This window comes from Sorex araneus, chromosome 5 (genome assembly GCF_027595985.1).
Source record: "Sorex araneus isolate mSorAra2 chromosome 5, mSorAra2.pri, whole genome shotgun sequence".
Lineage (NCBI taxonomy): Eukaryota > Metazoa > Chordata > Mammalia > Eulipotyphla > Soricidae > Sorex > Sorex araneus.
Window position 1 is genome coordinate 132,113,890 of NC_073306.1, and position 27,807 is coordinate 132,141,696.

Genomic DNA, 27,807 nt, shown 5'->3' on the forward strand with positions numbered 1-27,807 from the left:
ACTAGTCAACTTTTTTTTTTTTTTGCTTTTTGGGTCACACCCGGCTATGCACAAGGGTTCCTCCTGGCTCTGCACTCAGGAATTACCCCTGGCGGTGCTCAGGGGACCCTATGGGATGCTGGGAATCAAACCCGGGTCGGCCACGTGCAAGGCAAACGCCCTCCCCGCTGCGCTATCGCTCCAGCCCCAACATTTTCATTCTTGAACCCGGGAGTTGTGAAGGAACAGAGACGTTCCCACCTCACCAGCATCAGGACGGATGTGCGCAGAGGGCGGAGGGAACGAGCCCTGGGCACGGAGAGCTTCTGGTGTGGAAGGCCCTGCTGCCCACTGTCCCCTGCCCCCTGCCCCCGCGTCTTCTTCCACCCGATGGGGACCACTGAGGCAGCTGTCGGAAGATGAAGGAACCCCCGAGTTTGGGGGCAGTGGGGCAGGACGCCCAGGCCTTGGCGGAGGTGTTCACGTCACTAGTCCGGCCGCAGGGGGCTGGGGGCCGTGCTCGGGGGAGCACCCCACGAGCTGAGGTCCCGGGGATGGGGATGGGCAAGGGGAAGGGACGGGACCCCCCCCCCAAACTCAACAGAGACACACACCCACCAAGGTTTGGTTCTTGAATGTGTATTTTTTTACTGAAAAAATCATCCATAAATTAACATACAAAAATGTACAAACACATGAGTAAATAATGGTGACAAAGACTGTTCATGAAAAGTTTTTGTTTTTCCACACATCTTTAGATTTCAGTGCAAAAATGGACCCCTGGCACCTCTTCGAACAGAAGAATGAGCTACAAAGATGATAAAACAAAAACCGAAGCAAGACCAGCCCAAAAAGATGGCGAGAGAGGCAGCCAGCGAGCCCCCCGGGGGTCATCAAGGGAGCCCCCCGCGGTCACAGCTGGGGCAGAGCTCCGACAAGAGGCTCTGTGACGTCAAAAACGAGTCTTTTCCCAGAGAACCGCAGCCCCCAGCAAGGCTGTGTGGGAGAGAGCCGGGACCCCCAGGAGCAGGGGCAGGGCGCCCTGGCCCGGTCAGCAGCTGGCCGGGAAGGGACCAGCTCCCAGTGGCCTCCCCACACGGGCTCTCCCAGCCCCGGGCCTGGGGGCAGCCCTCCAGCTCCTGCGCCCGCCCCGGAACCCGACGGCCAGTTCCTGTTCAGAGCCCACGCTGGTGGGGCCAGGGGCACGGCACAGTGGACGGGGCACTCATCTTGCATGGGGTCAGCCCGGACTCAACCTCGGCACCCCACATGGGCCCCTGAGCCCACCAGGAGTGACTCCTGGGCACAGAGCCAGGAGTAACCCTGAGCACAGCGGGGAACGCCCGCCCCAGCCCCTGAAAAACAGCAAAATTTCATGCTGAAAAAAAAACAAAAAAACATGTGTGACTGCAAGGGAGTCTGCAACCCTGCGTCTTTCAAGCACGGAGTAGAGACCGTCTCTCCTGCCCTCTAGTCAACAATAACAAAAAAAAAAAGAAAGAAAGAAAAAAGAAAAATTCAAGTGTGAGCCTTTTGCCAACATTTTGGTTTTGATTGCAAATATTTTAATAAAAAGCTTCCATCGAGATCATTCTGTGACAGAGTAGGGAAAAAAACACCCCATCGCCCGCCAACGACCGGCCTCTCCGGCAAATTCTTCCACAGGAGACCGTGATTTGGTCCCACTGGGAGCAGCTGTGGCTGCCATGGGCAGAGGACAGTGGCACGAGGCTGAGTGGGCCAGGCTAAGGGGGGGCGCGCCAGGGGCAGGAAAGAAATCTTTATTGCTCGATGCACTGTACAGCAAAGAAAAACTTGACCCTGGGCGTGTGGTGTGTGCTCATGAGCACTGGACGTTCTGTCCACACACATGAACACATGACACACGGCCAGCACGGCTCCAGGGCGGGGCCGCCCTCTCATGGTGCTGGGAAGAGCCGCAGGGTTTATTTCCTCAATAACAACTCTAATCAGATCATACAAAAAAAAAAAAAAAAAGAGACAAACAGCAAGCAAGGCCTGGCCAATCACTCCCACGGCACGTGGGGATCATATGTCCATGGAACCAACACTGTGCAACAGAAAACACCCCCACCCACGCGTATGTACACAAACAGGACCCCGCCACATACACACACACACATCCATGTAAACCATGAAAATCAAGAAGGCCAAAGGCAAACGAGGCAATTAAAAAAAAAAACAAAAAAAAAAACAAAAAACTAGCGAGCGTGTTTCCCGGTGAACTCGGCTGAACTCGTGGGGCGGGGGCCACATTCCTCCGGACCCCACAGATGTCACCAGGGGCCCCTGCGCCGTGGGACTAGGCTCAGGGAGAAACGGAGGCACGGGTGCTGAGTCGGCAGAGACCCTGCCCTGGCCAGCACGTGGGTACGCGACGGGGTGCGGGAGGGGGCGGCCAGAGCCGACTGTCCCGGCTGACCCCAACGGCAGCCCCCACAACCCCGCAGCCTTGCTGAGCTCTTCCGGGTTCCAATGCTCGCGTGTCCGGTGTCCTGTGAATCTGGGGTCGCCGACCCCCAACAAGGGGAGACTCGGGGGCGGGGGGGGGAGGGTCACAGAACCTCGCTGGTGGTTTAGGCACAAGATTTCAGACACTGCGGCCAAGTCCCGTGAGAGCAGGGAGAGGAGACACAAGCCCCGCCCCCTTCTCAGGACGGAGACGCTGGAGCCGGGTGGGGACTCCCACGGGCAGAGGCCCTGCCCCCAAGAGCAGCCGTGGTGGGTGGGGCGGCTCCACGGGCTGGGCACGCAGTGTCTCCCCCCACAGCACCAGCGGGGATGACTCCGAGCACAGACAGGGAGTCGCCCCCAAGCACCGCCGGGTGTGGCCCCCGAAACCCAGGGGGGGAGAAACACCTCAGGGAACCGAGCCCGGGGCGCTGGCCAGGGAAGGGGAGTCGGAGCAGGAGCCCAGAGGGGTGTGGGCGGGGGCCAGATGGGCACCCCGGGCGGGGGCCCCCACCCCCCATGCCCTAAGTGACCGGGACTCTGGGCTCCGGGCTCCGCGTGGCCATGTTTCAACCCAGTAAGTGACCGAACGTACAACGCCTCGGTCGGAAACGGAGCCGGCTACAAAAATCAAGTTTCAAAAAAGGCGTTTTACATGGCTTATGTACAGTTATACTTCTCCAAGAAGTGATTGTTGCCGTCTGCTTCCTCCTTCCCGGTCCCCCACCCACTCCCAGCCCCGTCCACCCCCGCCTAAAGCAGGACAGTTAGAAAAGGGGGAGGGGGGCCGGCAGGTGGGAACCAGGGTGAGCACTGATGGCCGAGTCAAGGACGCGGAGTTTTCTGGACACGTCGTGGGGCGTGGCTCCTCCTGAAACGTGTGATCTGCCTCCTGGTTCCGAGGCCCAGATGGGTGGTCCTTGGTGGGTGCGAGGGGGGCTCGCAGGAGGAGCCGCTGGGCGGGAGGTGGGGGGAGCAGCAGGGCGGACACCGCCCGGCGGGAGTGGCCAGCCCCGGGCCGAGCACCTGGACGGCCGAGGCCGCGCCCGGGAAGGTGCGTGGTGCGTGGTGTGTCCTGCTGGCGCTGGCCCCACGGCCTGGTCTCCCCTGCGCCCCGGGGGCGGGGCCGCTCAGTAGTTGCTGACCTGCGCCAGCTGGGGGGTCAGGTTGACGGTGATGTTCTTGTACAAGGCGTCGTAGGTGACGTTGGCCATGTAGCTGAGGTTGCTGAGCCCGTCCAGGCCCTGCCGCTCCCTGGACTTCCGCAGCAGCAGGTACCTGCCCCGGGAGGACGGACACTCGGTGAGGGGAGGGCTGGGCCTCGGGCACAGGGTCCACCACCTCTGGGCTCGCTCTGCCAGGCGGGCGTTAATCAAGCCACGACCGAGGCCTTCACTGCGGGCGGGAATCCGCACTCGGGGCCCCAGGCAGCCTCGGGGGGGGGGGGGGCCTCCACCCCACACCGACCTGCCCCCCCCACAAGCAGACCAGACCAAGGGCAGCGAGTGTGCTGTGGGGAAGGCTGGGTGCAGGCAGGAAGGAAAGTCGCTGTGACAGCAGGCTGATGGGACTCGGCCGTGACCCCAGGGCAGGGCAGGCCCCGCCATCCCGGTCGCCCCCAGACAAACAGGCGTCAGCGACCCCCAGGCGCCAGCCCCCAGCCGCTCCCGGAAGCTCCTGGTGGGAAGAGGCGGCGAGGAGGAGGAGGAAAGGTGGAACCTTCCAGAACCCAAGCCCGAAAAGGCTGACCCCACGGGGACGTCCCCTCACCCGCCCAGGGTCAGAGCAAGCCAGGCCAGGGATGCCCAGGGTGGGGCTGGGCCGCCCGCTCCCTAGAGCCAATGAGCAGGCTTCCGGCCTGGGCACCCCCGGGGTCACCCAAACACCAAAACCCAAAACCCCTATGGAATGTTGCTCCCCCAAAGCTCCGCCTGAGGGCAGAGCCACAGCGACACCAACCTGCCCAGGAACTGGACCTCTCCTCGGTGGTGGTGAGGGATGGACTTGTACTTGCCCGTGTCCCCTTCCGGCCGGCTCACGGAGTAACCTGCATTCTGTACCCTGCGTCACGGGAAGGAACGGGGTCTCGGGTCAGACCAGCAGCAGCCCCTGGGGCCCTACACGTATGTGCGCACACGCACACGCGCGCGCACACACACACACACACACACACACACACACACGCATGCCTCTGGGGCCCTACACGTACGCGCACACACACACGTGCATGCGCACACACACACGCATGCCTCTGGGGCTCTACACGTACTCGCACATACACACACACGCCTCTGGGGCCCTACACGTACTCGCACGCGCACACACACACACACACACACACACACACACACACACACACACACACACGCACGCAAGCATGCAAGCAACACGGGGCCCAGGCTCCCAACTGTCAGGCTGACACAGAGCTGCACACATATGCGTGCACACACATGCACTCGAGCGCGCGCGCGCGCACACACAAACACACACACACACACACACGCAAGTCCCAGCTGATGCATGGGGCCGCAAGCAGCGCAGGGCCCGGGCTCCCAATGGTCAGGCTGACACAGAGACGCCAGTGTCACAGGAAGTGGCCCCGGGTCCCTGAGCCGGCTGTAAGCAGGGAGGGGGAGACCGTGTGCTGGGTCCCTGGGAAGGAGCCCCTGGTGGAACAGCTCCTCCGAGGGCCGTCACATGCTCTGTGTGGGAGTCAGACCAGGAACAGCCCCGGGCACTGGCGGGCGTGGCCACAAGGCCAAGGGAAAAAGCCACTTCCTGGCAACGGGGGTTCAGCCGCAGGGCTCCAGACACAGGGTTGCGGGCACCCCGGCACCAGCCCCAACGCGCAGACCTCACCCCTGATTTACATATTTTGGATCAAACGATTTTTCTGTTTGTTCTTGTTTCTCTGGGGCACCCAGCGATGCTCAGGGCCGACCCCTGGCCCTGCGTTCCTGGCGGAGCGGGGGGACCGTCTGGGGTGCCAGGGTTTACCGCGCGCGAGGCAAACGCCCACCCGCTGTACTGTATCGCTCGGGCCTCCAACTGATATTTTTTTTTAAATACCAGATGAACAATTATAATTTGCTGTAATTACCAACAATGCCCGCCTTTTTCTTGTTCTCGGGAAGTAAACAGAAGGTGAAAATCCTTCCGCTATCATGTTCCTCACCAGCCGTTATCTACTCATCCCTCGTAACGCCAGACTATCCCTCTGGCCCGTGGGTGACTAATACCCGACTCCTGCTCTGCACAGGCTTTAATGACACGGGCAGTGAGTGCGGAACACGCAGGTTTCAAAGACTTCACGTAAAAAGTGAAGATATCTCCATGATCATTTCACACCGATCACACTGAAACTGTGATATCCTGGCTACAGTGATTTATTAACATGCTAACAATCTATTAAAGTTAATCCAGGGGCTGGGCAGAGGGTAGACAGCAGGAAGGCTCTGGACGGCCCCCAAAAGATAAAACTGAGGCCTGTCCGGTGGTGCTGGGGGCACCTGGCTGTGACGGGGGTTGGACCCCAGCAGTATTCAGGGGCCATACGAAACCATAGACTGCATTTTCCTCCCACCCCCAATTTTCAATCAATTGTGCCTTTCCCCAGTTACTTTCTTTTTTTCTCCCCTTTTGGGTCACACCCAGCGATGCTCAGGGGTTCCTCCTGGCTCTGCATTCGGGAATTACTCCTGGCGGTGCCAATTTCTTTTTTTGGGGGAGGGGCATACCTGGTCCTGGTCAGGGGTCTCTCCTGGTGGGGCTCGGGCGACCCTACGGGGTGCCGGGGTTTGAACCTGGGCCAGCCCCGTGTGAGGCACGTGCCCTCCCCGCTGTGCTTGGCCCGGGCCCCTTTCCTGGCCCCGCCTCCTCAGTGTGAGTCCCTGGGCATCCACGGCCTCGGGATGGCCTGCGGGAGACCAGGAGGACACACCTGTTCCACAGGTCATCGTCCTCTCCGCCCCAGCCCCAGAAGGCGTTGGGGAAGCCGTTGATCTTCTGGAACTGCTCCACCGTCAGGCCGCTGACGCCTCCGAAGAACTCGGTGTACGGGAGCCTGCAGGGGACACTCAGCGTGAGGACACGGTCTCTCCAGAAGGGGCTGAAGAAGACGACAGTCCCCGAAACACCTGACACCGTCTCCTCAGGCAGAGAGGCACCGACCCGGGCAGCTGACTGCCCTGTGTGGGGCTCAGGAGACTCCTCCAGCAGTGCTCAGGGGACCGTCCCGTGGGGGGCCGGGGATGGAACCAGGCTTGGTTGAAGTGGCCATAGGCCAGGCAAGGACCTTTTCACTTTTTCCTATACTGGCTCGTGACCGAGTTCACAGATTTTTGGCGACAGCTATTTTATTTTTTTCGTTTTGGGTCACACCTGGCAATGCTCAGGGGACCCTATGGGATGCTGGGAATCGAACCCGGGTTGGCCACGTGCAAGGCAAACGCCCTCCCCGCCCTGGCCTGCATTTATTCATCTTGACGCACACATCATTAAGGGTTCTCAGTACTTCTGTGCGACTGTGTGAACGAGATCGGAATCAGGTTCGATGTATATTGCATTACCCCGAAAGTGACCTGGTTCCCATCGCAGCCTCTCCCCCTGGCGCCCAACCGTCCCCGAAACTCTGTGTCTGTGGACTCGCCCGGGCCCACTCCTCACACCCGACTCTCCAGCACAAGGCAGTTCCCGGGACGAGCTTCCGGTCTCCGGGACTGTCCTGGCCACATGTCTGACATGTGGGGGTGGGGGGTGCAGGTCGGCCGCCGGGACAGCTGAGGGCTGGGCCCCACCACGGGCCGCTCCCCCCGTACCCCTCCGCCCTTGAAGCTTCTCTTCCGCGCTCAGGCCCCGGGCGCCACTCACAGGTACATGTATTTATCCAGCTTTGTGGCAAAGTGCCGCGGCATCTGCCCGCAGCCGTAGTAGTTCCGGTCGCTCTCGGGGATGTGGTCCACGTCGTGGAAGATGAGGCAGTCCCAGTCCAGGTCCTTCATGGCCTCCCGGAAGCCGACGTTGAAGAGCATGGCCCGGTTAAACGGCTGGGTGCCCGCCTGCCAGGCGAGAAGCTGGTTTCACAAGCGCCTTCCTGGGCTGGGGCCACAGCACGGCGGGGAGGGCGTCTGCCTGGCCCGAGGCCGGCCCGGGTTCGATTCCCAGCATCCCATAGGGTCCCCCAGTACCACCAGGAGCAATTCCGGAGTGCAGAGCCAGGAGTGACCCCTGTGCCTGGCCGGGTGTGACCCAAAAACAACAACAACAACAAACCCCGCTTTCCTGGGCTGAGCCCAGCAGGAGCTTGGGGGGGGGGGGGGGGGATGCAGCCCTGCACGCTGGCCCTCGCGGCCCAGACCTGCGGCCCTGGGTTCGGCTCCGAGTTTCTCCCTCCCGGGACTCGGGGCAAGCGGGGGCTGGAGCCGGGGCCGCGTCACCGAGAACGGCCAGGAGGAGCGGACAATCTGCAGCTCCTCTGGGGAGGACTCCGGGTGCGGAGCCGGGATGTGGCCCCCCCGGCGGCACCGTGTCCCCGGGCGGCGGCGGCCGGACACTCACCTGCTCGACCACGTAGAAGGCGAAGCGCAGGCGCTGGCGCTGCAGCATGGGGATCAGGTGCCGCAGCAGCACGGGCAGGTGCTCGTGCCGGTTCCGGAAGGGGATGAGGATGGCCACCTGCGGGGACAGGTGCAGGCGTGGGCTGGCGGCGAGACTGGCCGGGCCTCGGCTCCCACCCGGACACACACACAGCGGGGGTCACGCTGCCCACCCCGCAGCCCGGGCCACCAAGAAAGCCACCGAGACCACACCATGGGTGTGGCCCCTTGGAACCCGCGTCACGGCCGGGTGATGGGTGGAGGACACGGTGCTCCATCCCAGCTGTGCCGGAGCACTCCCCGGGCCCAGCGCACGAGCAACACTCGTGACAGGAATGGCCTGGGCTCCCCTGACATGCTCCATCCACGACAACGGCCCCTCACTAGACCCACGGCTGCGGCTCCTCACTAGACTCAAGTGGCAGGGCCACGACTGCGGCTCCTCACGACTCATGTGGCCAGGCCCCGCTCATCTACTCGGGGCGCGGCCTTCCCAGGGCATCTGAGAACCGAGTCTGCCTCCAAGGCCCCTCCCCAGCGCTGTGCCCGGCTGACGTTCTGCAAAGGCAGAAGCCCCCTGTCCGGCCGCCGGAAGGGGGACGGTGTCCACTGCGTGCTGGGCCCGAGTGTCTCCGCGGCGCACCCACCTTCCACCGAGGCACGCAGTCTGAAGGCTTCCAGTGGCCACCCAGCCTGATGGTGGGGTCCTGGGCGAAGAGCTGGTGGACGGCGTCCATCCCGATGTCGCTCATGTTGATGTCTATGGGGCCCTCTGCGCAGGGAGGGGGAGTGAGAAGGCCGGAAGTGACCGTCCCCCGCAGCGCCCAGGGCTTGCTCGGTGGACTGTGCTCCGAGCGCGGCCGGGGCTGGGAGCCAGGGGAGCCTCGTCTCTGCCCTCCCACTCCCAGCCTGGAGCAGTTACAGGGATGCCTCGGGGGCCGGCTGCCGCCGAGGGCAGGAAGGGAAATGGGGTGAGGGAGAGTGGCCACAGGCGGCCCGGGGTGTGCCAGGCACGCAGGGACACGCGGCCTTTCACCACCAGGACCCCGGGGGCGAGCGCGCCCGACCCAGGAGTGGGCTGTTGGGCACCCCCAGATCCAGAGGGGCACGGCCCTGTGGCACTGCGAGGGCTGCCGTGGAAGAAGAGATGGAGGGAAGATCAGGGAGGGAGGGATGGAGGGTGGGAGGGAGGGAAGAAGGGAGGAAGAGGGAGGGAGGGAGAGGGAGGAAGGGAGGGAATAGGAGGGAGAGGGAGGGAAAGGGAGGGAGGGAGAGGGAGGGAGGGAGGGAGAGGGAGGGAGGACTGAAGGGAGGAGTGAAGCAGGTATTTTCGCTTCTGTTTGCTGGGGGCGACCCAGCAACGCTCACTCCTGGCCTAGTGCCGAGGCATCACTCCTGTCAGTGCCCAGGGGGACCGTAAGGGGTGCTGGGCCTCAAACCTGGGTCAGCCACACGCGAGGCAGACCCCTCTGCACTGCACTGTCGCTCTGGCCCCTACGGGGAGTCTGTGTTTGTTGTGAATCTGTCCCGTCTCTCCCGCCTTCTAAAAGGCAAAGTGCGCCGGGGTCCTACTCTCTCAGGGACGCCCGTGCGGACCCCAGGCCGCCGAGAGGGGGGCGTGCCGGGGAAAGGGGCGGGCCGCGGGCACTCACTCATGGAAGGGAGCCTCTCTGGGCAGGTGCTGTTGGCCAGGTAGGTGAAGTCCTCGGGGAGGAAGGTGGTGGTCTGCAGGAAGCTCTCGCTGTGGTTCAGGTCGAGAGGGTAATCTGGGGGAGAGACACGGCCGCTCAGCCTGGGCTCTGGCCACCAGCTCTCGTGGCCTCTGTCCTCCGGGCTACAGGGACGGCGCTCAGGGGCCCCTCTCGGGCGTGTGCACGCCCAGCGCCGGCCCGTCCGCCCTCACTGCCCTTCCGGTTCGGAGCCAGATAAGGCACCTGAGAAGCGGCACGGGCGCCCCCCGTCCCCCACCCCGACCCCAGGAGTGCGGGGCTCGCTGCACCCTCTGTTGCCGGCCTGCGGACACCCCCGGGCCCTGAGTCAGGCTCAGTAGCTGCATCTTTTTCTTTTGGGGGGTGGGGGGAGGATGGCACGCCTGGAGGTGCTCAGGGCTTACTCCTGGCTCAGTGCTCAGGGCACTCTGTGGGGTGCTGGGAATAGACTCTGGTCTGCCCAGTGCCAGGCGGGGCCTTTCTGGTACTTTCTGGTACTTTCTCTGGCTTCTCTGCTGGATCCTCCACGCCCTCCGTCCCCAGGAGGTCTGAGCCCTCCCTGCCCTCAGGAGGCCACACAGCCTCCCTCCCTCCTGCTGGCAGACGAGGCTCAGGAAGGGCGGCCTCTGCTTCCCTCCCTCCCGGCACCCTGTTCCCGGAGGCCTGGCTCTGCCAGACTCGGCACAGTTCCCTCCTCCAGACGCTTTCCAGCCGGCACTGAAGTTTTCCTTCCTGAAGACCTGGCCCCCCGCCCCGGGGCCCCGCTCTGGCCCAGAGTGGCCCCCTCGGGCCTCCCCGCTCGTCTCCAGCGCGTCCCCCAAGCAGCTTCCTGCCAGGAGAAGGGGCAGGAACTGGGAACCCCGCTCCAAGAGGCCGCCACCCTGCCCCCAGCAGAAGGCAGCCCGGCCTCCGTGTGGGGCCGCTGTCCGAGAGGGCCGGCCCGTGTCCGTCGTGTCCCCTTCCCATCGCTGCACGTGGGGACCGAGAAATTCCCTTCTGGAAGCGTAGAGCATGTTCTTGTTACAGACGCTTCGCAGCCCTGGCTCTGTGCTCAGAGTCCCGCCTGGTGGTGCCCAGAGGGCCGGGGGTGGTGCCGGGGGGAGCCCAGGGTGGCCGCACTGCAGCCAGTGGGCGCGCGTGGTCTCTGACGCCTGCGGTCAGGGTTCATCTGCCCTCGACAAAACTCTTTGCCCTGTTCTGTTCTCTCCTCTCCCTCCCTCCCTCTCTCTCATACGTGTACAACACACGTGTGTGTGCGTGTGCTTGTGTGTGCATACATGTGATCTGACACACTAAGTGGGACCCCTGAGCACAGAGCTGGGAGCAGCCCCTGAGTTTGGCCGGGTGTGACCCCCACACACAAACAGAAGAAACGGGGGGCTGTGCACGACTCCGTGACCCCCAGGATCCACGCCTCGCGCTCGTCCCTTTGGGGTCACGCGGATTCTGTGAAGACGGAAGCTTCCTGTTCGGCTTTCTCCTCTGCACTCTGGAGTTCAAAAACCTTCACCTCGGAGCCTTTCACGAAGCGCCTGGAGGTTTCCCAGAACCAAGCCCGGAGGCTGGAGCGACAGTGCGGCGGGCAGGGCTCCTGCCTGGCACACAGCGGAGCGGGGGGTTCCAGCTGCAGCGCCCCACGTGGTCCCCGAGCACTGCCAGGAGCGATGAATTAGAGACAGGAGCAAGCCCTGAGCACAGCCAGGCGGTGTTAAAAATTAAAAAAAAAAAAAGGGGGGGGGCCCAGATATCAGACCCGGTTAGCTGCACGCAAAGAAAACCCCTGTACTATGTCTCCAGCCCCCGAATAAACTGGCTTCCTTCAAACGGTGTCACTTCACGCCTCGAATACGCCCGCACTTTGATTCCAAGTGTACAGTCTTTTTTTTTTTTTTTTTGCTTTTTGGGTCACCCCCGGCGTTGCTCAGTGCTTGGGGGACCCTATGGGATGCTGAGATCTGAACCGGGGTTGGCCGCGTGCAAGGCAAACGCCTTCCCTGCTGTGCTATCGCTCCCGCCCCCCACATGTACAGTCTTAACCAACCATCCGCAGTTTATTTCTCTGACTTGCACTCAAATTCCTTCCTGGGAAGGTCAAAGGGACCGTCTGGTCTCCGGACACGGGCCCGAGACCTGAGCTGGGTGAACCCAGTCCCCCGGGGCCAGACTGAAAAGCAAAGCCCCCCCGTGTGGAAGGGCCAGACACATCCCTCAGACCTCGCCGGTGGAGACGGGGGTGTGGTCATCCTCGAGCACACGCATGCTGAGGGCAGCAGGGCCGGCTGGACACCCTCGCCAGGGCGCGCTTCCTTGTGTCCAAAGACAACAGCCCCCTGGGGGGGTCAGGGGCCCCAGTCGCTCGCAGTGGGAGCCCTCGGGTCCCAGCCGGGTGCCGCCAAGCCAGAGGGACAGCCCGGGACGGTGCCATCAGCCACGGTCACCGCCCAAGTCCTTCCTGGGGGTGTGGCCGGAGCCTGGCCTGGGGCCACGGTGGGCCCACGGGGCAGAAACACTCACAGGACTTGACCGTGGGCCCACGAGCACCCATGAAGCCGTGAGCACTCGGGGCCCGAGTCGTGAATTCTACCCCCAATTCTGCCCCTTCATTTACCTCTCACGGTAAATCTTGACCTCAAAACAAGCCAGATTTGAGGAAAAAGATGCTTTTGAAAATATGCCTGTGACAGCTGGGGAGAAGGCCAGAGGGGGGGCGGGGCACTTGGTCAACACAGGGACGGGCCTGATCACTGCTGGGTGTGGCCCCCAAATTAAAGAATTAGTTGAAATATACTTATTTTAATGCTTTCTCACCGTGTACCAACAGTGATCAGCAGTGTTGAATAATATCAATAAACACCACCAGTGGGGCTGGAGCGATAGCACAGCCCATAAGGGCGTTGGCCTTGCACACGGCTGATCCAGGTTCCATTCTCAGCATCCTATATGGGCCCCTGAGCACCGTCAGGAGTAATTCCTGAGTGCAAAGTTAGGAGTAACCCCTGTGCATTGCCAGGTGTGACCCAAAAAGCAAAACAACAACAACAACAAAACCGCAAGAAAGAGAAAAAATAAAAGCCACCACCAGTGAGAGGGCACCGGAAGCACGTTAGTCCTCAGCTAAAGTAACAGACAAACCACAAATGTTGGGCCAGATAAAAATCTGGGGATCTATTTTCAAAATAGAAATCAGTGCAGGCCTGGAATGCACTGCTTCGGTTCCACTTTGGGGAGAGGGCATGTCTGAAGAGATAGCGACATTGGGGCCATAGCGACAGCACAGCAGGAGGGCTCTCGCCCTGCACGCAGATGGCCCGGGTTCGAGCCCCGGCATCCCACAGGGTCCCCCGAGCACCGCCAGGAGTGACCCCCTCGCACAGAGCCAGGAGCAAGCAAGCCCTGGGCATCTCCCGGAGTGACCCCCAAATCCAAAACAAACAACTTATTCCCCCCACCAGGCTCCAAACCCAACCCCCCTCTCCGGGGAGGTCGGCGGCTGGCACCGGCATCCCCGACGCCCACCTGAGTCGTTGGCGCTGCTGTTCCGCCGGGCGTAGGCGCTGCGCAGCACCTGCTCGTACACCTGCGCGCCGATCGTCTTGACGTTGTCTCGCAGCAGGATGCCCTGCGCTTGCATCATGAAGAGGTAGGTGTTCACTGCAACGACAACAGGGGGAGAGGCGGTGAACTCAAAGGCAGCCACATGGGTAGGGCCAGGGCGGCACGGCGCAGCAGGGCAGGGCAGAGCCGGCCTTGCCCGGGGCTGACCGGGGCTCGATCCTGGGAACCCCGTGTGGTCCCCCAAGGCTCCAGTGAGCCCTGAACACCGCAGGGTGTGGCCCAAAAAGAAACAAAACATGCAACAAGCAGATAAAAGTCTGGAGCTTTGGCACAGCGGGGAGGGCATTTGCCTCACAAGCAGCCGACCCGGGTTCGATTCCCAGCATCCTGTATGGTCCCCCAAGCATTGCCAGGAGTCACTCCCAAGTGCATGAGCCAGGAGTAAACCCTGAGCATCGCCGGGTGTGTTTGACCCACCCCCGCAAAAAAAGAAGTCATGTAACTTGAATATTTTTTTTTTTCCAAAACCACCCAAGTTCTACAAATGTCTGAGTGCAGTTTTCCATTCTGAGGTCGCTATTCGCAGGAAGCAGCGTGCCCCGGGTCGCGAGAGTGTGTCAGGGGGGTTCCCCGTTAATCTTCAGTAGTTTCGGAAAAAAATGATTATTTAGACCCTCGGATAAATTCTATCCATACTCGCACGATCCCCACTCTAAATTCACCTTCTCAAAAGCAACAACGAGACTCAGCCTCGGAAACCCTCTGTCCAGGCCAGGGCCGGGCATCCGTCGGGAGAGACAGACCACTGCAGCGCCTGCCGCTTTCCCCCCCCCCCTTTTTTGAGGGGGATTTGGAAAGATCAAAGGAAATGCCAGCAGGACTCGGCCGCGCCCAGCTCGGCCCCAAGGCCCACAGCAGTGAGGACAGAGGCGGCAGCAGGTGTCAATCAAATCAAGCTGGGGCCAAGGCTACAGGGCAGTGGACCTTTGCTTTCCCGCCGCTGACCTGGGTTCGACACCCCCCTCCCAACCAGGGGTGATTCCTGAGCTCACAGCCAGGGGTCAGCCCTGAGCACTGCCACGTGTGGGCCCCCAACCACGATCCAGCAGCCGCCCGGGTGACAAACCGGGTGTGCAATTCCTCTAACGCTACTCCTGATCACAAATGTGCCGGCAGCTCCCCGCAAGACCGTGGTGGTCTGAAGGCGCAGCTCCTACCCGCGCTGCAGTGCCTCCCCCTCCCCTCCCGGCAGGCAGAGAAGTGGGCGCGTGCTGGGGATGGACTGACCTACCAGGGCGAGTCCACAGAGACTGTACTACAGACAGGAACATTTTCCGCCTTCAGAAAATAATTTCAGTGTATGGAAAGGAGTTTTCCTTCCCTCACAGAAGCCCGGCTGGTCTGACATGCAGAGATCAGGTGTCTGCCAGACCTTTGAGATTGTATTGTAGGCTCTGGCCCAGCCTAGTCTTTGGGATGTAGATTTCAGGTGTGGGCCCAGTTTTGTCTTTGGGATGTAACTCCAAGTGCTTTGAGACCAAGGAAGGTTTCAGTTTTGGTTTTGTATCTTCTTTCCAGAGGCCAAGATTTCTGGCCTGCAGATGCAAGGAACTAATGCATGTTCTACTGTCTCAATGTTCTTCCCGTAACTTCTTTTGATACCTTTGGTGACGGCACTGTATTGCGCCCTTTAGAGGTACCATGATCAATAAAAGATCGCGGGGCTCTCTACCTCTGTCTAAGAGTCAGAGGAAACCTAGACCCTCCAAGAACACATTTCTTCTGAGTTCCTTGTCTCAGCGCCTCTGACCGCATGAATATTCACGCAACAGGCTCGGAGCGGCAAGTATCTGATCTGAGCCCCCATGACCGTGACCTGGACTCCTGGACAGGCGGAATACACTGGCCTTGGGCGGGTCCTTTTGGCACCCTGACAGGCTTGCTTGGCTGCAACAGGCTCCTCACGACTCTCAGTGTCCAGCACAGAACAGCAGCGAGCAGGGACCAAGCAGAGGAAGGGACCAAGCTCGGTCTGCCCCCAGGCGGCGGCTCCAGGGGGCAAACCCGCCAGCACCACAGGCACTTCCTGCCCCCTCCCAAATCATCCCAGGCAGCTCCCCACACTCCCCCTGCCCACAGGGGGGGGGGGGCTTCTCTGGGGGGTCTCACACCTTCTGGGCGCTGAGAGCTTTGCCAACTTTCTAGAGAACTCTGACTCCATGAGAATGACCAAGGAAGGGCAGCGGTCGCCTCCCCCCCTCCCCGCCCCCGTGAGGACACTCGGGGGCCGGTCTCAGGTCTCCGACAGGTGCCAAAACTCAGGTGGGAAACGGTTCCAGGTGACCCCCGCTCTGCACTGAACAGAGAGAGAGAGAGAGCACAGTCTGTGCGGCCGGTGCCCGGGGCCGAAGCGCAGACCTCCCAGCCTGCGGTCCCCTGCAGCCCGGCCGCTCCGTCCAGCCCCGGCCCCGGCTCCCCCGTGCAAACCCAAAGGCAGCGCCACCGGAACCGTCACACTGAAAATTCTCTCCTCTCCGTGACGCAGGGTCCCTCTTCCTTGCTTAACGTCACGAAGTAAGAGCCCCGGGAGTCCTGTCTCGGGGCTCACTGGCCCAAGGTCATGGTGAGTGAACTGAAAACAGAAGAGGTGAGGCATTCTAGAACATTCCCACGGACTCTGCCACCAAACGCAGGACCCTCCAACAACACGTGTCTCTTGACCCAGAAGCACGAAATCGCAGTCATTGGTGTTTTAAAGCTGAACTTCCACCGGCCGTGAGCTCCACTGTGTCCCCAGGGTCCAACTTCCTGGAGCCCTTCGGACGCGTGACACGGAACCGCTCGATCCGAGGGGCAGAGAGAAGACACAGAAGGGGCCGCCTGCTCTGAGCCACTTCCCGTCAGCCCAGGCTGATGACCAGCCACTGTCGTACAAGCTGGCGAGAAAAATGGGACTATCATCCGGCCCCGCAGGAGAGGGTCTCTTCGGCCCAGGACGTGGGGAGGAAACTAAGCCCCATGCTGGTTTATGCCTCAGAAATGTCCACCCAGGGGCTGGAGCAATAGCACAGCGGGGAAGGCGTTTGCCTTGCACGCGGTCGACCAGGGTTCGATTCCCAGCACCCCATATGGTCCCCCAAGCACTGTCAGGAGCAATTCCTGAGTGCAAAGCCATGAGGAACCCCTGTGCATTGCCGGGTGTGACCCAAAAAGCAAAAAAAAAAAAAAAAAATGTCCACCCAGACGCCTGCCATTAGCAGCCTGGCATCTCCGGAGCAAAGGCCGGGGGTTCCCTGCCCGGGCTCCCCGGGGCCACAGGGCAGAGCCTTCCACTCACTCGCCCTTCACGGCACCAGGAAGACCCCAACGCCCTCCTTCCCCTTAGGACTCCGGCCAGCCCCGGGTCCATGAGTCAGCAACGCCGTTTTCACTCGAACACACACATTAATGAATGACTCTGACTCATAAAAATTCCTCCGGAGGCAATGAGCCGGCATTCCACACGGGCGAGCACGCTGGCCCCACGAGGCCAGCCGGGACGGACGGCCAGAATCCCTTGCCCTAGACACGGTGCTCTCCGGGTGGCCCCGACTTGGCAAGAAAGATCTGGAAAAAGAATGCCAGTTCGCTCCTGTCCTATTTTTTTTTTTTGCTTTTTGGGTCATACCCGGCGGTGCACAGGGGTTACTCCTGGCTCTGCACTCAGGAATTACCCCTGGCAGTGCTCAGGGGACAATATGGGATGCTGGGAATCGAACCCGGGGTGGCCGTGTGCAAGGCAAATACCCTACCCGCTGTGCTATTGCTCCAGCCCCCCGTCCATTTTTTTCCATCTTCGTTCTGCTGTGGGGTCACACCCGGGGGTGGTCAGGGCCGACTCCTGGCTCTGTGCTCAGCAATCACTCCTGGCGGGGGCTGAACCCACTCTCTCTCCCGCCTGCGTCTCACCAGCACCACCCCGCGTCCCGCCCGGGCCACTTCCTCCTTCACCGAGACGTTCTGGGGGTGCTGTCGGTTCCCCTGCTAGAACTCAGCCCGCCCAAGGGCAGGGACGGGGCCCCAGAAGAGGCAGGAAACACACGTGTGCACCCCGGGCTGTGCCCGCCCGCCTCCCAATAGCAGAGATGGGAACCCGCCGGGTCCGGGGACGGAACGCCCTCTCGAGGCTGCACGGGACCCCGCTGGGTGAGGAGGGGAACCTGGTCGCCCCAGCAGGAGACACGCTGCCCCCAGGTTTCCTCATTTCCTTTGCAATGTTTCTCGGCAGCGTCACAGGCAAGAGCAGAAGAAGTGAAGCCCCTCCCAAGGACACCAGCCACATGCTGCCCGCCCACACGGGCTGGCAGGGAAGGGGAGAAGGGGCCGTCCAAAGCAGCCCCAGCCCCGGGGAATCCCCGGGTGCCTCGAGTCGGGGGGCAGGATGGCGGGCGCGGTGCTTGTGCTGCACGCGGTTGACCCGGGTTCAAGTCCTGGCACCCCACAAGGTCCCCGACACCCGCAAGGAGTCTTCGAGCACAGAGCTGGGAGTCAGCCCTGGGTGCCTGCAGGGGAGGCCTAAAACACACACACACACACACACTGCACCCCCCCTCCCCCAAGCTCCCGGCCCGCTGGGTCCCGGGATCTCAGTTCCTTACAGGGAGGAACTTGGGATGAACCGCCAGGTTCCAGGGCGGAAGCGATCTGGCCGCCGAGCAGGGCTGTCCCAACCCGCCCCCACTCCAGGCTCTTGGGCCCGGGCCCGGCCCATCCGAGCACTCACAAGGAGCAGATGGGGAGAGCAAGACCGGGGGAGGGTCTGGGAAGTGGTGAGGAGGGCGCTGGGCGGAGCCCCTGAGCTCTGGAGAGCGAGCAAGCAGGCACTCCCGTGCCTGGGCTGAGCCTTCCGGGAACACCCATCTTTGCGTGTCCCCCGTCCCCCGTCCCCGGGCAGGATGGACCGTGTGTGGTTCAGAGCAAGGCCAAGAGCACTTTCCTGGGAAGCACTGGAGCAAACCCAAGGGTCAGTGGTCAGGGTCATGCACCTGCCCACGCTTTCAGAGGAAGGACAGGGCGGGGCGGAGAGGACAGACCAGAAGCCGGAAGGAACAGAGGAAAAGGGAAGATGCCATCTGTAAGACGCAACAAGTCTACCAAGAACTGCAAGGGACTGTGGGTAGGATACACGAAACCCTGAGGCGGGTGGGGGCGGGGTTCGGGGGCGGCGTCCAGGCCCCCATCAGGAGCTGCAGGGTCAGTCGTCCCCCACACAGGACAGACGAATGTCTCTAGGCTGGAGAGACAGCAGGGGGCGGGGCACCGGCTCTGCACACGTGAAGACCCAGGTTTGACCCCGGCACCCCGTCCCCGGGACCCCCGACTCCCACAGAGGATGTGGGTGTGGCTCAAACACCCCCCATGGAGGTTGAATGTGTGTGTGTGGGTCACCCCTAGTGGTGTTCAGGCATCGCTCCGGCGGGGCCTGGGGGACCATCCGGGGTGCTGGGGGATCAAACCTGGGTCGGCCACGTGCATGGCCAGCACCCTCCCCGCTGGCCTCTGTCTCCTAGGGTTTCATTTCTGCCTCGGAAGAGGACCTGCAAGCCCTGTGCCACGTTCTTGTCTCGTATTTTCTGAGAAAAGGCCCCAATCAGAGAAACCATCTCTAACCCCAAACACAGAGACACGCATTTCACAGAGAATATAAAGCTCTGGTTTCTTTAAGATACGAGGAATTGGGGCCAGAAGGACAGCACAGCGGGGAGGGCATTTGCCTTGCACGTGGCTGGCCCAGGTTCGATTCCCGGCATCCCATATGGTCTTCCAAGCACCCAGGAGTAACCCCTGAGCATCGCCGGGTGTGACCCAAAAGCAAAAAAAAAAAAAAAAAATCTCTATTGAGGGGCTGGAGCTATAGTCCAGCAGGGAGAGCCTTGCCTCGCACACGGCCAACCGGGGTTTGATCCCTGACACCCCGTCTGGTTCCCTACGTGTCCCCAGGAGCGATCCCTGACTGCAGAGCCAGGGGTAAGACCCGAGCGTGGCCAGGAGGGGCCCAGGCCTTGCTCCCCCCAGGAAAAGCAACAGCAACAAGGGAACTCGACCGCGGCTGCAGGGAGGAGACACATGGAAAGCAAAGGCTTTCAAAACTGATCTGAGGAAAAGCACCTGAGGGTCCCCTCCTTCCCAGCCCCCCTCGCCAGGCGGAGCAGACGGCTGAGGCGAACTCACGCTACCTCTTCCCGCCTTCGGCCCTCCCCAGCCAGGAAAACAAAAGCCGGAGTGGTAAAACTTAACCGCTGGTCAGTGCCCTGCAACCATTCCCGCTGCCCTGAGTGCTTATTAACTGTTAAATTATTAAGCCGTACACGGAGACGGGCGGTGGGGAACGCCGAGTTAACAGGCAATAACTAGTTGAGGAGTGCACGGCTAATTGATCGCTTAACTGATCGAAGCTGCTGCTCTCACCCCCCCGGATCTTTACGGCATGCTGATCAATCCCCAGCCTCCCGCCGTGCACGTCCCGAGAAGGGGGCCGGCGAGCCAGGGCGCCCCGAGCTGCCAACGTACAACGGGGTGCGGAGAAGCACCTTTCGGAGATGCTGGCGGAGTGTGGTCCCCTCTCAGCATGGGGCCCCGGGAAGCGAGGGGGGGAGGAGGAGGAGGAGAAGGAGGAAGAGGAGGAGGAGGAGGAGGACGGAGACACCAAGAGAGCAGCCGTGCTCCCTGCTGCGGCCTCGCCGCCCCCCCACCCCCGTTCCTGCCCCACTGTGGTTTGAGCTCCGGGCCCACCTGCTCAGAGGCAGCGTTCCTGACCCCCGCCCGGAGCCCGAGGACCCCTCCTGGCCCTGCCGCCCGACACAAACAATCCTTCCCTTTCCCCCATCCATGGCCCTGACACGCTCCAGGCACTGAGCTCCCGGCTCACCTGCTCAGTCCGTGAGTTCGGGCCCATGACGGTCTCCCGGCACCCGCAAATCCAGAGCTGCGAGCCAGCAGCACAGGGAGGAGCAGGCGGGCGCCCTCTCCGCTCCCCTCGCGGGTGGGAACGGGCCGAACCCTCGGTAGAACCCGTTGGCTCGCACATTCGACTAAGGACTGCAAGTGCGTGTCCTCTAGAGGGCCACAGTTCCAGAACACTCCAGAGAGAGGAAGACAGCACACAGCTGTTTGCATTCAGTCATCTCCTATCTTTTTGGTTTGTTTTGTTTTGGGTCACACCTGGCTCTGCTCCTACTTGCCGAGGGTCAGCGTGACCCGGGGACGGGGCGCTTCTGGCAGACACTCGGTGACCGGGAAGGTGTGACCCTTTCTATAGGAAACAGGTCTGTTCTGGTCACTGCGTGCACGTGACCACTGCACCACCCTCCCCCCCCCCACACTCAACCTACATCCAGCCTTGCTGTCACTCAGTGGCAGGGCTGCCCGACGGGAACGTGCTGTGCTCGTGGGACCAACCCTCGGAGGAGATGGTGGCACGGGAGAGTCTCCTTCCCCCGACCCTCCCTTTACAGGAAGGGCAGGTCGGCCCAGGCCTCAGGGCCCTGAGCGGCGGCCTCTTGCGGGGCGAGGGAGCGCGCCGGACAGAGGTCAGGAGGAGACCCCAACTCCGGGGGCACCATGTGGGGCGCCAGGGATGGAGCCACGTGCAAGGCAAGCAGGGACCCGCCGTGCCACGGGCCTGCTCCCTCACCGAAGCATGTCTAAAGGCGAAACTTGGGGAAATCATTGAAAAATCAACAAAATAAAAGACAATCCGTACGCCCGAAAGAACTGCGCATGGCCCTACAGTAAAAACTGTGGGACTCTTGGACAGAACTATCATAAGTCCTCACACCGGAAAGAGCCGGTTCAGGGTCACCACTTAGCTCCGCCCCCTCCCCCCACCAAAATCCAAATCAAGTTGCTCAGGTGTTGGGCTAAGAGTAAAGTAAGTCGACGATCTTTCTGCCGTTTCCCACTTTCCACTGCATTTTGACATATTTACTGTTAAATATGTCAAATGGATGTGTATGTATCATGTACGAGAGGGAAATGTGTAATGGTGTGTGCAATAGTCATGTGCATGTATGTCATAAAACTTTTTAAGGATTCTACTGGCTAGGCTGAGCTTACCGAACACAACAGCCGCGGTTCTGCCCCGGGAAGGTCTGTCCACTAACGGCCACTGCCCCTTGTCCTCAGGGCCCCCCCCCACGGAGCCCAGCAGGGCTGCTGAGAACCAGGGCTATCTCGGACCCAAGAGTGCAGGTTCTGAGGAAGGTCCCGGCGTCCGCCTGCTCTCAGGGAGCTGTGCAAAGCAGGTGGGAGGGGCTGGAGCGCCCACCAGAAGGTCTCTGTACAGAAGAGGGGGCTGGGGGCGCCCCGGGCTGCCGTCATACCTGTCCGCGCGTCAGTAAGCAGGGAGGCTTCCCTCTCCTTCCCACCTCACCTCACGCTCACTCACGGGAGCATCGTCAACGCCCCGGGCCCTAGGACTGCCGAAGTTCGTAAAACCAAACGCTTCCAGGACTGGCGCGAGAGCACAGCAGGGCGGGAGCTTGGCCTCGCACGCGGCCGCCCGGGGCTGGATCTCTGGCACCACCAGGAGTGACTCCTGGTGCAGGTCAGGAGTAAGCCCTGGGCATCAACAGAGGTGCCCCCCTCCTCCCCCCAAATATCTCATCTAAAGGATGTGGATAAGGGTGTGGGGGAAGAGGAAGTACCCTGTAGGCAAGACAAAAAGTGGCAGGTTCCAGAGAGGGCGATGGGGGGGGGGGGGGGGGCTGGAGCGATAGCACAGCGGGTAGGGTGTTTGCCTTGCACATGGCAGACCCAGGTTTGAATCCCAGCATCCCATAGGGTCCCTCGAGCACCGCCAGGAGTAATTCCTGAGCATCACCGGGTGTGACCCAAAAATGACAAAAAACAAAACAAAACAAAAACAGAGAGGGCGACGGATCGACGTGTCACGGAGACACGTCCCCAGCCTCGAGGCCGGTGCCCACTCCCTCACACAGGAAGCACGTTCTGAGGTGTTAGTCCCACACCAGAGATAAGAGCAGAACTTGGGGGCCGTGGCTCAAAGGTGGGGCCAAGCTGACAGGGCCCGAGGTCTGATCCCTGGCACCACAAAACAAACATGTAAGAATTTCGAACCTACCTACGCTTGTGTCACAAGGGACTGGGGCCGGGGAGGAAACTACAGCCAAGTTATACTGCGATGGGGGCCGGAGTGATAGTCCAGCGGGGAGGGCGTTTGCCTTGCACGCGGCCAACCTGGGTTCAATCCCCAGCACCCCGTATGGTCCCCCGAGCACTGCCAGGAGTAATTCCTGAAAGCAGAACCAGGAATAAACCTTGAGCATCTCTGGGTGTGACCCAAAAAGAAAAAAAAAGTTATACTGCGATCAACCAAGCCGCTAGCCACTTCGTTGCTGCAATCATGTTTTATTAGGAGCTGGGAGGTGGCCGGGAGGGCCGGCCCACAGGCCCAGGGTCCACCCTGAGCACCCCTCAGTGGGGGCCACGCCCCAATCGTCTCGTAGAACAATGCACAGAGCACACATGACTTCTGTCATAAAGAGGAAGATAAGTTTAGAAACAACAGCCCATCACGAAGCGTTCACGGGGGACCGCCAGGACGCTCGGGGGCTGAGGCCGGCCGGGTCACTAGACCAACCCCAAGCACCGGCCCCGGGTGCCCAGCGTGACCCCAGCAGGTCTGCCACTGGGTCCCTGGTGCCACAGCCACGTGTGTCCCACCCAAACCACGCAGCCTTGGCACGCACCCCAGCCACTGCCACCCCGAGCTCCACCCTCTGCAGCGTGAGCCCTGGCAAGCTCGCGGGCACCCGCGGGCACGGGTGCAGGGCCTCTGCCCACCACGACACACGGGGTGCAAGGAAAAACATTCTTTTTTTTTTCTTTTTTTGCTTTTTGGGTCACACCGGCGATGCACAGGAGTTACTCCTGGCTCTGCACTCAGGAATTACCCCTGGAAGTGCTCAGGGGACCATATGGGATGCTGGGAATCGAACCCGGGTTGGCCGCATGCAAGGCAAATTCCCTCCCCGCTGTGCTATGGCTCCAGCCCCAGGAAAAACATTCTCGCCAAACTGCTTTGTGTCATCTCTGCGGGGAGAAGCCAGCAGCACTTTCCCTTTCCCCTGCCAGGGGACGGCCATCAGGAAACGCCCCTCTGAGGCCATCAGGAAACGCCCCTCTGAGGCTACAGCAGAAACTACCCTCCAGCCCCACTCAAGTGTGCGTATACTGAGCCCATCTGATCAGACCGCAGGTGACCCACGCCCCTCCCCTGGCTGTGTCCAGCGCCCTCCACGCTGCCCGCCCTCAGCCGGACACACCCCACGCCTTTCAGGAAACCGTTCGACCTCTGGCAGCGGACAGCGGGTTTGCTCAGCCGCGTGGCCCTCCAGAGGAAAATGCAGTTCCCAGGCCTGAGACAGTACAGCGCATAGGGCGCTTGCTTTGCACGCGGCCAACTCGGGTTCGAGCCCTGGCAAGGGGGCGGGGGGGGGGGGGGGCTGTGCCCTGCCAGGAGTGACCCCCGCACGCAGCAGCCCAGGAACTAAAGGAAAGAAAGTGGACGTTCGCAGGGACACAGCGGACGGGAAATCCGGCTCACTTCTTAGACCCCGACGTGTCCCCGACATGTCCCTTCCCTCAAGGGGGCCGAGCATCTGGGGAAAAGGCCCTGTGTGAACGGCACCATCTCGCCTCCGTCTCCTCGGGCAGGAGCGAGCTTGGTAAAGTCATTCCGACTCCGGCCGCCCCACAGCGAAAACCCTCACCACCGCCCGGTCCACCTGCACCGACTGGCCGGGAGTGCCCACGTGTCCACCTGCACCCGGCCACAGTGGGGACCCGGCAGGGCCTGGTCTCGTCTTCCCACCCAACCCCGAAGACAACAGGGCCTAAACACGCTGAGCCTCCCAGCCTTCAGAAGGGCCCCCTCACCGCCCCGGGCACTCGGGCCGTGTTCTTCATCCCGGCCAGCGCTCCTGGCTGGAAAGGCACCAGGCCTCCTCTCTCCGGCCCGAGCCAGAAGCACTCATTCTCCCACACTGCTGTGGCCGCCGGCCTCCCTCCGGCGCCTCGTCTGGAAAGATCATTCCCCGGGTCTCCTGTGCCTAACTGATCCCGTGTGAGCGGGACAGACATCCACACAGGGCCCATGTGCTCGAGGAATTTAAGTGTTTCCAGATGGGCATTATTTTCACTGATGGCGACACCCCAAATTATCAAACACCATGAAATCAAAGTTATGGTTTGCAAAAAAAAAAAAAAAAAAAATCAGGAAAGGCACTCGGGCATTTTTTTATTGTAAGGCATCGACAATGCGCAGAACAGGCCTCCCCCCCTCCCAGACCGCAGGGCTGGTCTTCAGCCGCCACCCGAGGGGGATTCCCTCAGGTGAGGGGCTTTACCTGCTGCTTCTGCACTTGACTTTCCTTCCCCTTGCCCTGCAATGATCATTCACAAACTCTTTTTTCCTTTAGCAAAGCGATACTCAATGCTCTTGTGGAAGGGGCACCTCCAGGGGTGCTCAGGGCTGACTCCTGGCTCTGCGCTCTGCAAACCACACCTGGTGGGGCTCAGGAGACCCCACGGGAGCCGGGGATCGAACCTGGGTTGGCCGTGTGCAAGGCAGGAGCGCACCGGCTGTTCTATTGCTCCGGCCCCTGGATGCTCACATGTTTAAGCCGGACCAAGACCCCTCAGATTCTCGGAAATTCAAGGACCCACCGATTCCACACGGCTGCAAAGTGCACCCTGTGGTCGGTCAAAAGCTGTAAGGTCACTCCAGGACACCGGAGCAAAATCTTCAAAATAAAATAAGGGCCAGAGAGATCGTACAAGGATGAAGGCACCCATATCGCACGCAGCTGGCCCTGGTTCCATCCTTGGCCCTGCACCCGGTCCCCCGAGCACTGCTACGAGTGACTCCTGAGCACAGAGCCAGGAGTAGCCCCTCAGCCTTGTTTGGTGGGGATCGGAAGGTGAACCAGGTGTAGGCCCGGAAGCACCCACCTCCCACGCCAACACTGCTGGGTGCCGGCCCCGATTTTAAAAAGCGAAACAAATTCTTCCCAGGGGTGATGGGATTGCACAGGAGGAAATGCGCGTCCACAATGGCTCTCTCTGGAGCCGAGGGTCCAACCGAGTCTGGCTAGTATCCGAGTGACTAGCATTATACCTTCAGAGTAATCCTGCCCGCTATTTTTCAACCGAAATCCAATCAAGCCTCTTAGCATCATTTACTAGTGTACCCAATTACCAGGAATTAAGGAGCAGGCCAGGCTCATTTCTGAAACACGCGACATGCTATGAAACTGGCCTGGAGGCCTGCGTTACCGGAACGGGGTCAGAAGGGCAGGAAGAGGGCTGTGACTGAAAGGGAGGGATAGCTCAGAATACCTGACCCTGCAGGAATGCGGACTGGGCCACAGGACGCCCTTCTCAGACGCAGAGATGGCTACAGAGTACCCGAATAAAAGAGACTCGGTGCCAGAGCGCCAACTCCACGGGCCTGGTACTTAGCCAGAGACTCTCTGAGCATCACTGGGCAGAGCCCAGAAACCAAAACAAATTTTCAAGTGGAACAGAACAGGGGCCAAAGAGACAGCACGGTTAGGCAAGGCACGTGCTTTGCACACAGCTGGGGGTTGCTCCCCAGCACCGCGTATGCCCCCCCCAGCCCCAGCAGGGGGGATCCCTAGCACAGACCCTGGGGAGAGCGCTGAGCGCAGCCAGGCGTGGCTCCAAACGACAAACAAGACAGAACAGAAGAGAGGCCTGCTGAAACGCTTAGGGGTTAAGTGCCCTGACCCGCAACTGAACACCACCCCCCGCCCCCCCCTCCCTGTGCCCAGGTGACGGCCAGACACTCCGAACGTGCCCGATATTGTCTCACTCCTGATGGCGAGGATGACACGGAGTTTAAGCAGAAGGGCAACTGTTGTTTTTTGCTGTTTGGGTCACACCCGGCGATGCACAGGGGTTCCTCCTGGCTCTGCACTCAAGAATTGCTCCTGGCAGTGCTCAGGGGACCCTATGGGATGCTGGGGATCGAACCCGGGTCTGCCGCGTGCAAGGCAAACGCCCCCCCCCCCCCCGCCGCCCCGCTGTGCTATCGCTCCGGCCCCACGGGCGACAACCGTTGACTGGACAGAGGGCGACCGAGTCAGGATGGCAATCCTTGAGCCTTAGGTCCGGATTTCTAAGGCCACGTTGGAGAGGAACTCAGATTCTGGATGTATTAGACCGAAATTTATGTATGTTTAGTACCAGGCCAGGAGGCGAAGCGCTTGCCTGGCCCCAACCTGGTGTAAGCCCCTGGCACCAGGTATGGCCCCCCGAGCACTGCCAGGGGCCACTCCGAGCGCAGAGCCCCAAGCCCCTACCCCCCAAGTCCCACTGAAACTGGCACAAGAGCAGCAACAGCAGAAGAGGCCAATGGGAAGAACCCTGTGAACGGTGGAGCTACGCCACAATCAGCGGACACCCTGCCCAGCGGGCCGGCCGCTCACCTGCCCCACCTGACCGGGTCCATCTCCGGCTAGGCTCCCTGAGCACTGGAGGGTGTGGCCCCAAACTCAGAAACCACCACCACCACCACCTCCGGCTCATTCGTTTCTCTGGAAACAGGACTGAACCGGACACGGCTCAGCGGGCCCAGGACCTGGAGCAGAAGGTCGGGGTGTGACCCCCCAGGAGTGCCCCCCGAGCACTGCCAAGTGTCGCCCACACGGAATCAACTCTTTCCCGATCAGCGTGCAGGAGAGCTGAAGAGAAAGCACGAACAGGCCCCCCCCGCCCCGCCCCCCACCCCCTGAAAGCCGCGTCCAAATCCCCGGCTCGGTGAGGTTTCCAGGAGCCCGGAAGCCAGAGCCTATCGCAGCTGTGGGCCTCAGACAACCTGACTCCCTTTCCTGGAACCTAATACGCAGCACCCAAGCCTTAGACAAAGAAAAACTCGGAAGGAAAAGGCCTCTCCGTGCCCAGTGTCAGCTCAGGCGGCAGGGGGCCGGGCGGGGGGGCCGGGCGGGGGGCTCGGGCCCCAGCCAGCCCTGATGCGCTCCTGCACCTGCCTTTCCCGGCTGGAGCCCCAGGAGAGGTCCTCCTGGGGGTGGGGGTCGCTCCGGCTCATTTGCAGGCTCCGCACTGAGACCCGCCACCTCGGGCCCGGAGTTCAGGGGTGAAGGACACTCACCCTGCCCATGTGCCCCCCCCCACCAGTTTTTTGAAAATCACCTCCAAGGGGCAGGAGCAATAATAGCACAGCGGGGAGGGTGTTTGCCCTGCATGTGGCCGACAAGGGTTCGATTCCCAGCATCCCATAGGGTCCCCTGAGCACCGACAGGAGTAATTCCTGAGTGCAGAGCCAGGAGTAACCCCTGTGCATCGCCGGGGGTGACCCAAAAAAGCAAAGACAAACAAACAAAAAAAAAAAACACCTCTAAGGGCAACAGGGCCCCATAATGAAAGATCTACAGGCTATGGGCAAACTCACGAAG

At 61.3% G+C, this 27,807-nt stretch overlaps 1 protein-coding gene across 1 annotated transcript in view; it reads right to left on the reverse strand.

Moving 5' to 3' along the window:
- Positions 1–608: 608 nt before the first annotated feature.
- Positions 609–27,807, reverse strand: part of B4GALT5 (beta-1,4-galactosyltransferase 5) — a 59,765-nt gene continuing 32,566 nt past the window's right edge. The window contains exons 2-9 of the mRNA XM_055140265.1: positions 13,271–13,405; positions 9,698–9,811; positions 8,693–8,817; positions 8,008–8,124; positions 7,321–7,508; positions 6,392–6,514; positions 4,411–4,512; positions 609–3,729 (exon numbers count right to left, since the gene is read on the reverse strand). Of these exons, the coding sequence (XP_054996240.1) occupies positions 3,582–3,729; positions 4,411–4,512; positions 6,392–6,514; positions 7,321–7,508; positions 8,008–8,124; positions 8,693–8,817; positions 9,698–9,811; positions 13,271–13,405 (1,052 nt within the window). The 3' untranslated portion in view covers positions 609–3,581. The remainder of the gene's footprint in view (positions 3,730–4,410; positions 4,513–6,391; positions 6,515–7,320; positions 7,509–8,007; positions 8,125–8,692; positions 8,818–9,697; positions 9,812–13,270; positions 13,406–27,807) is intronic.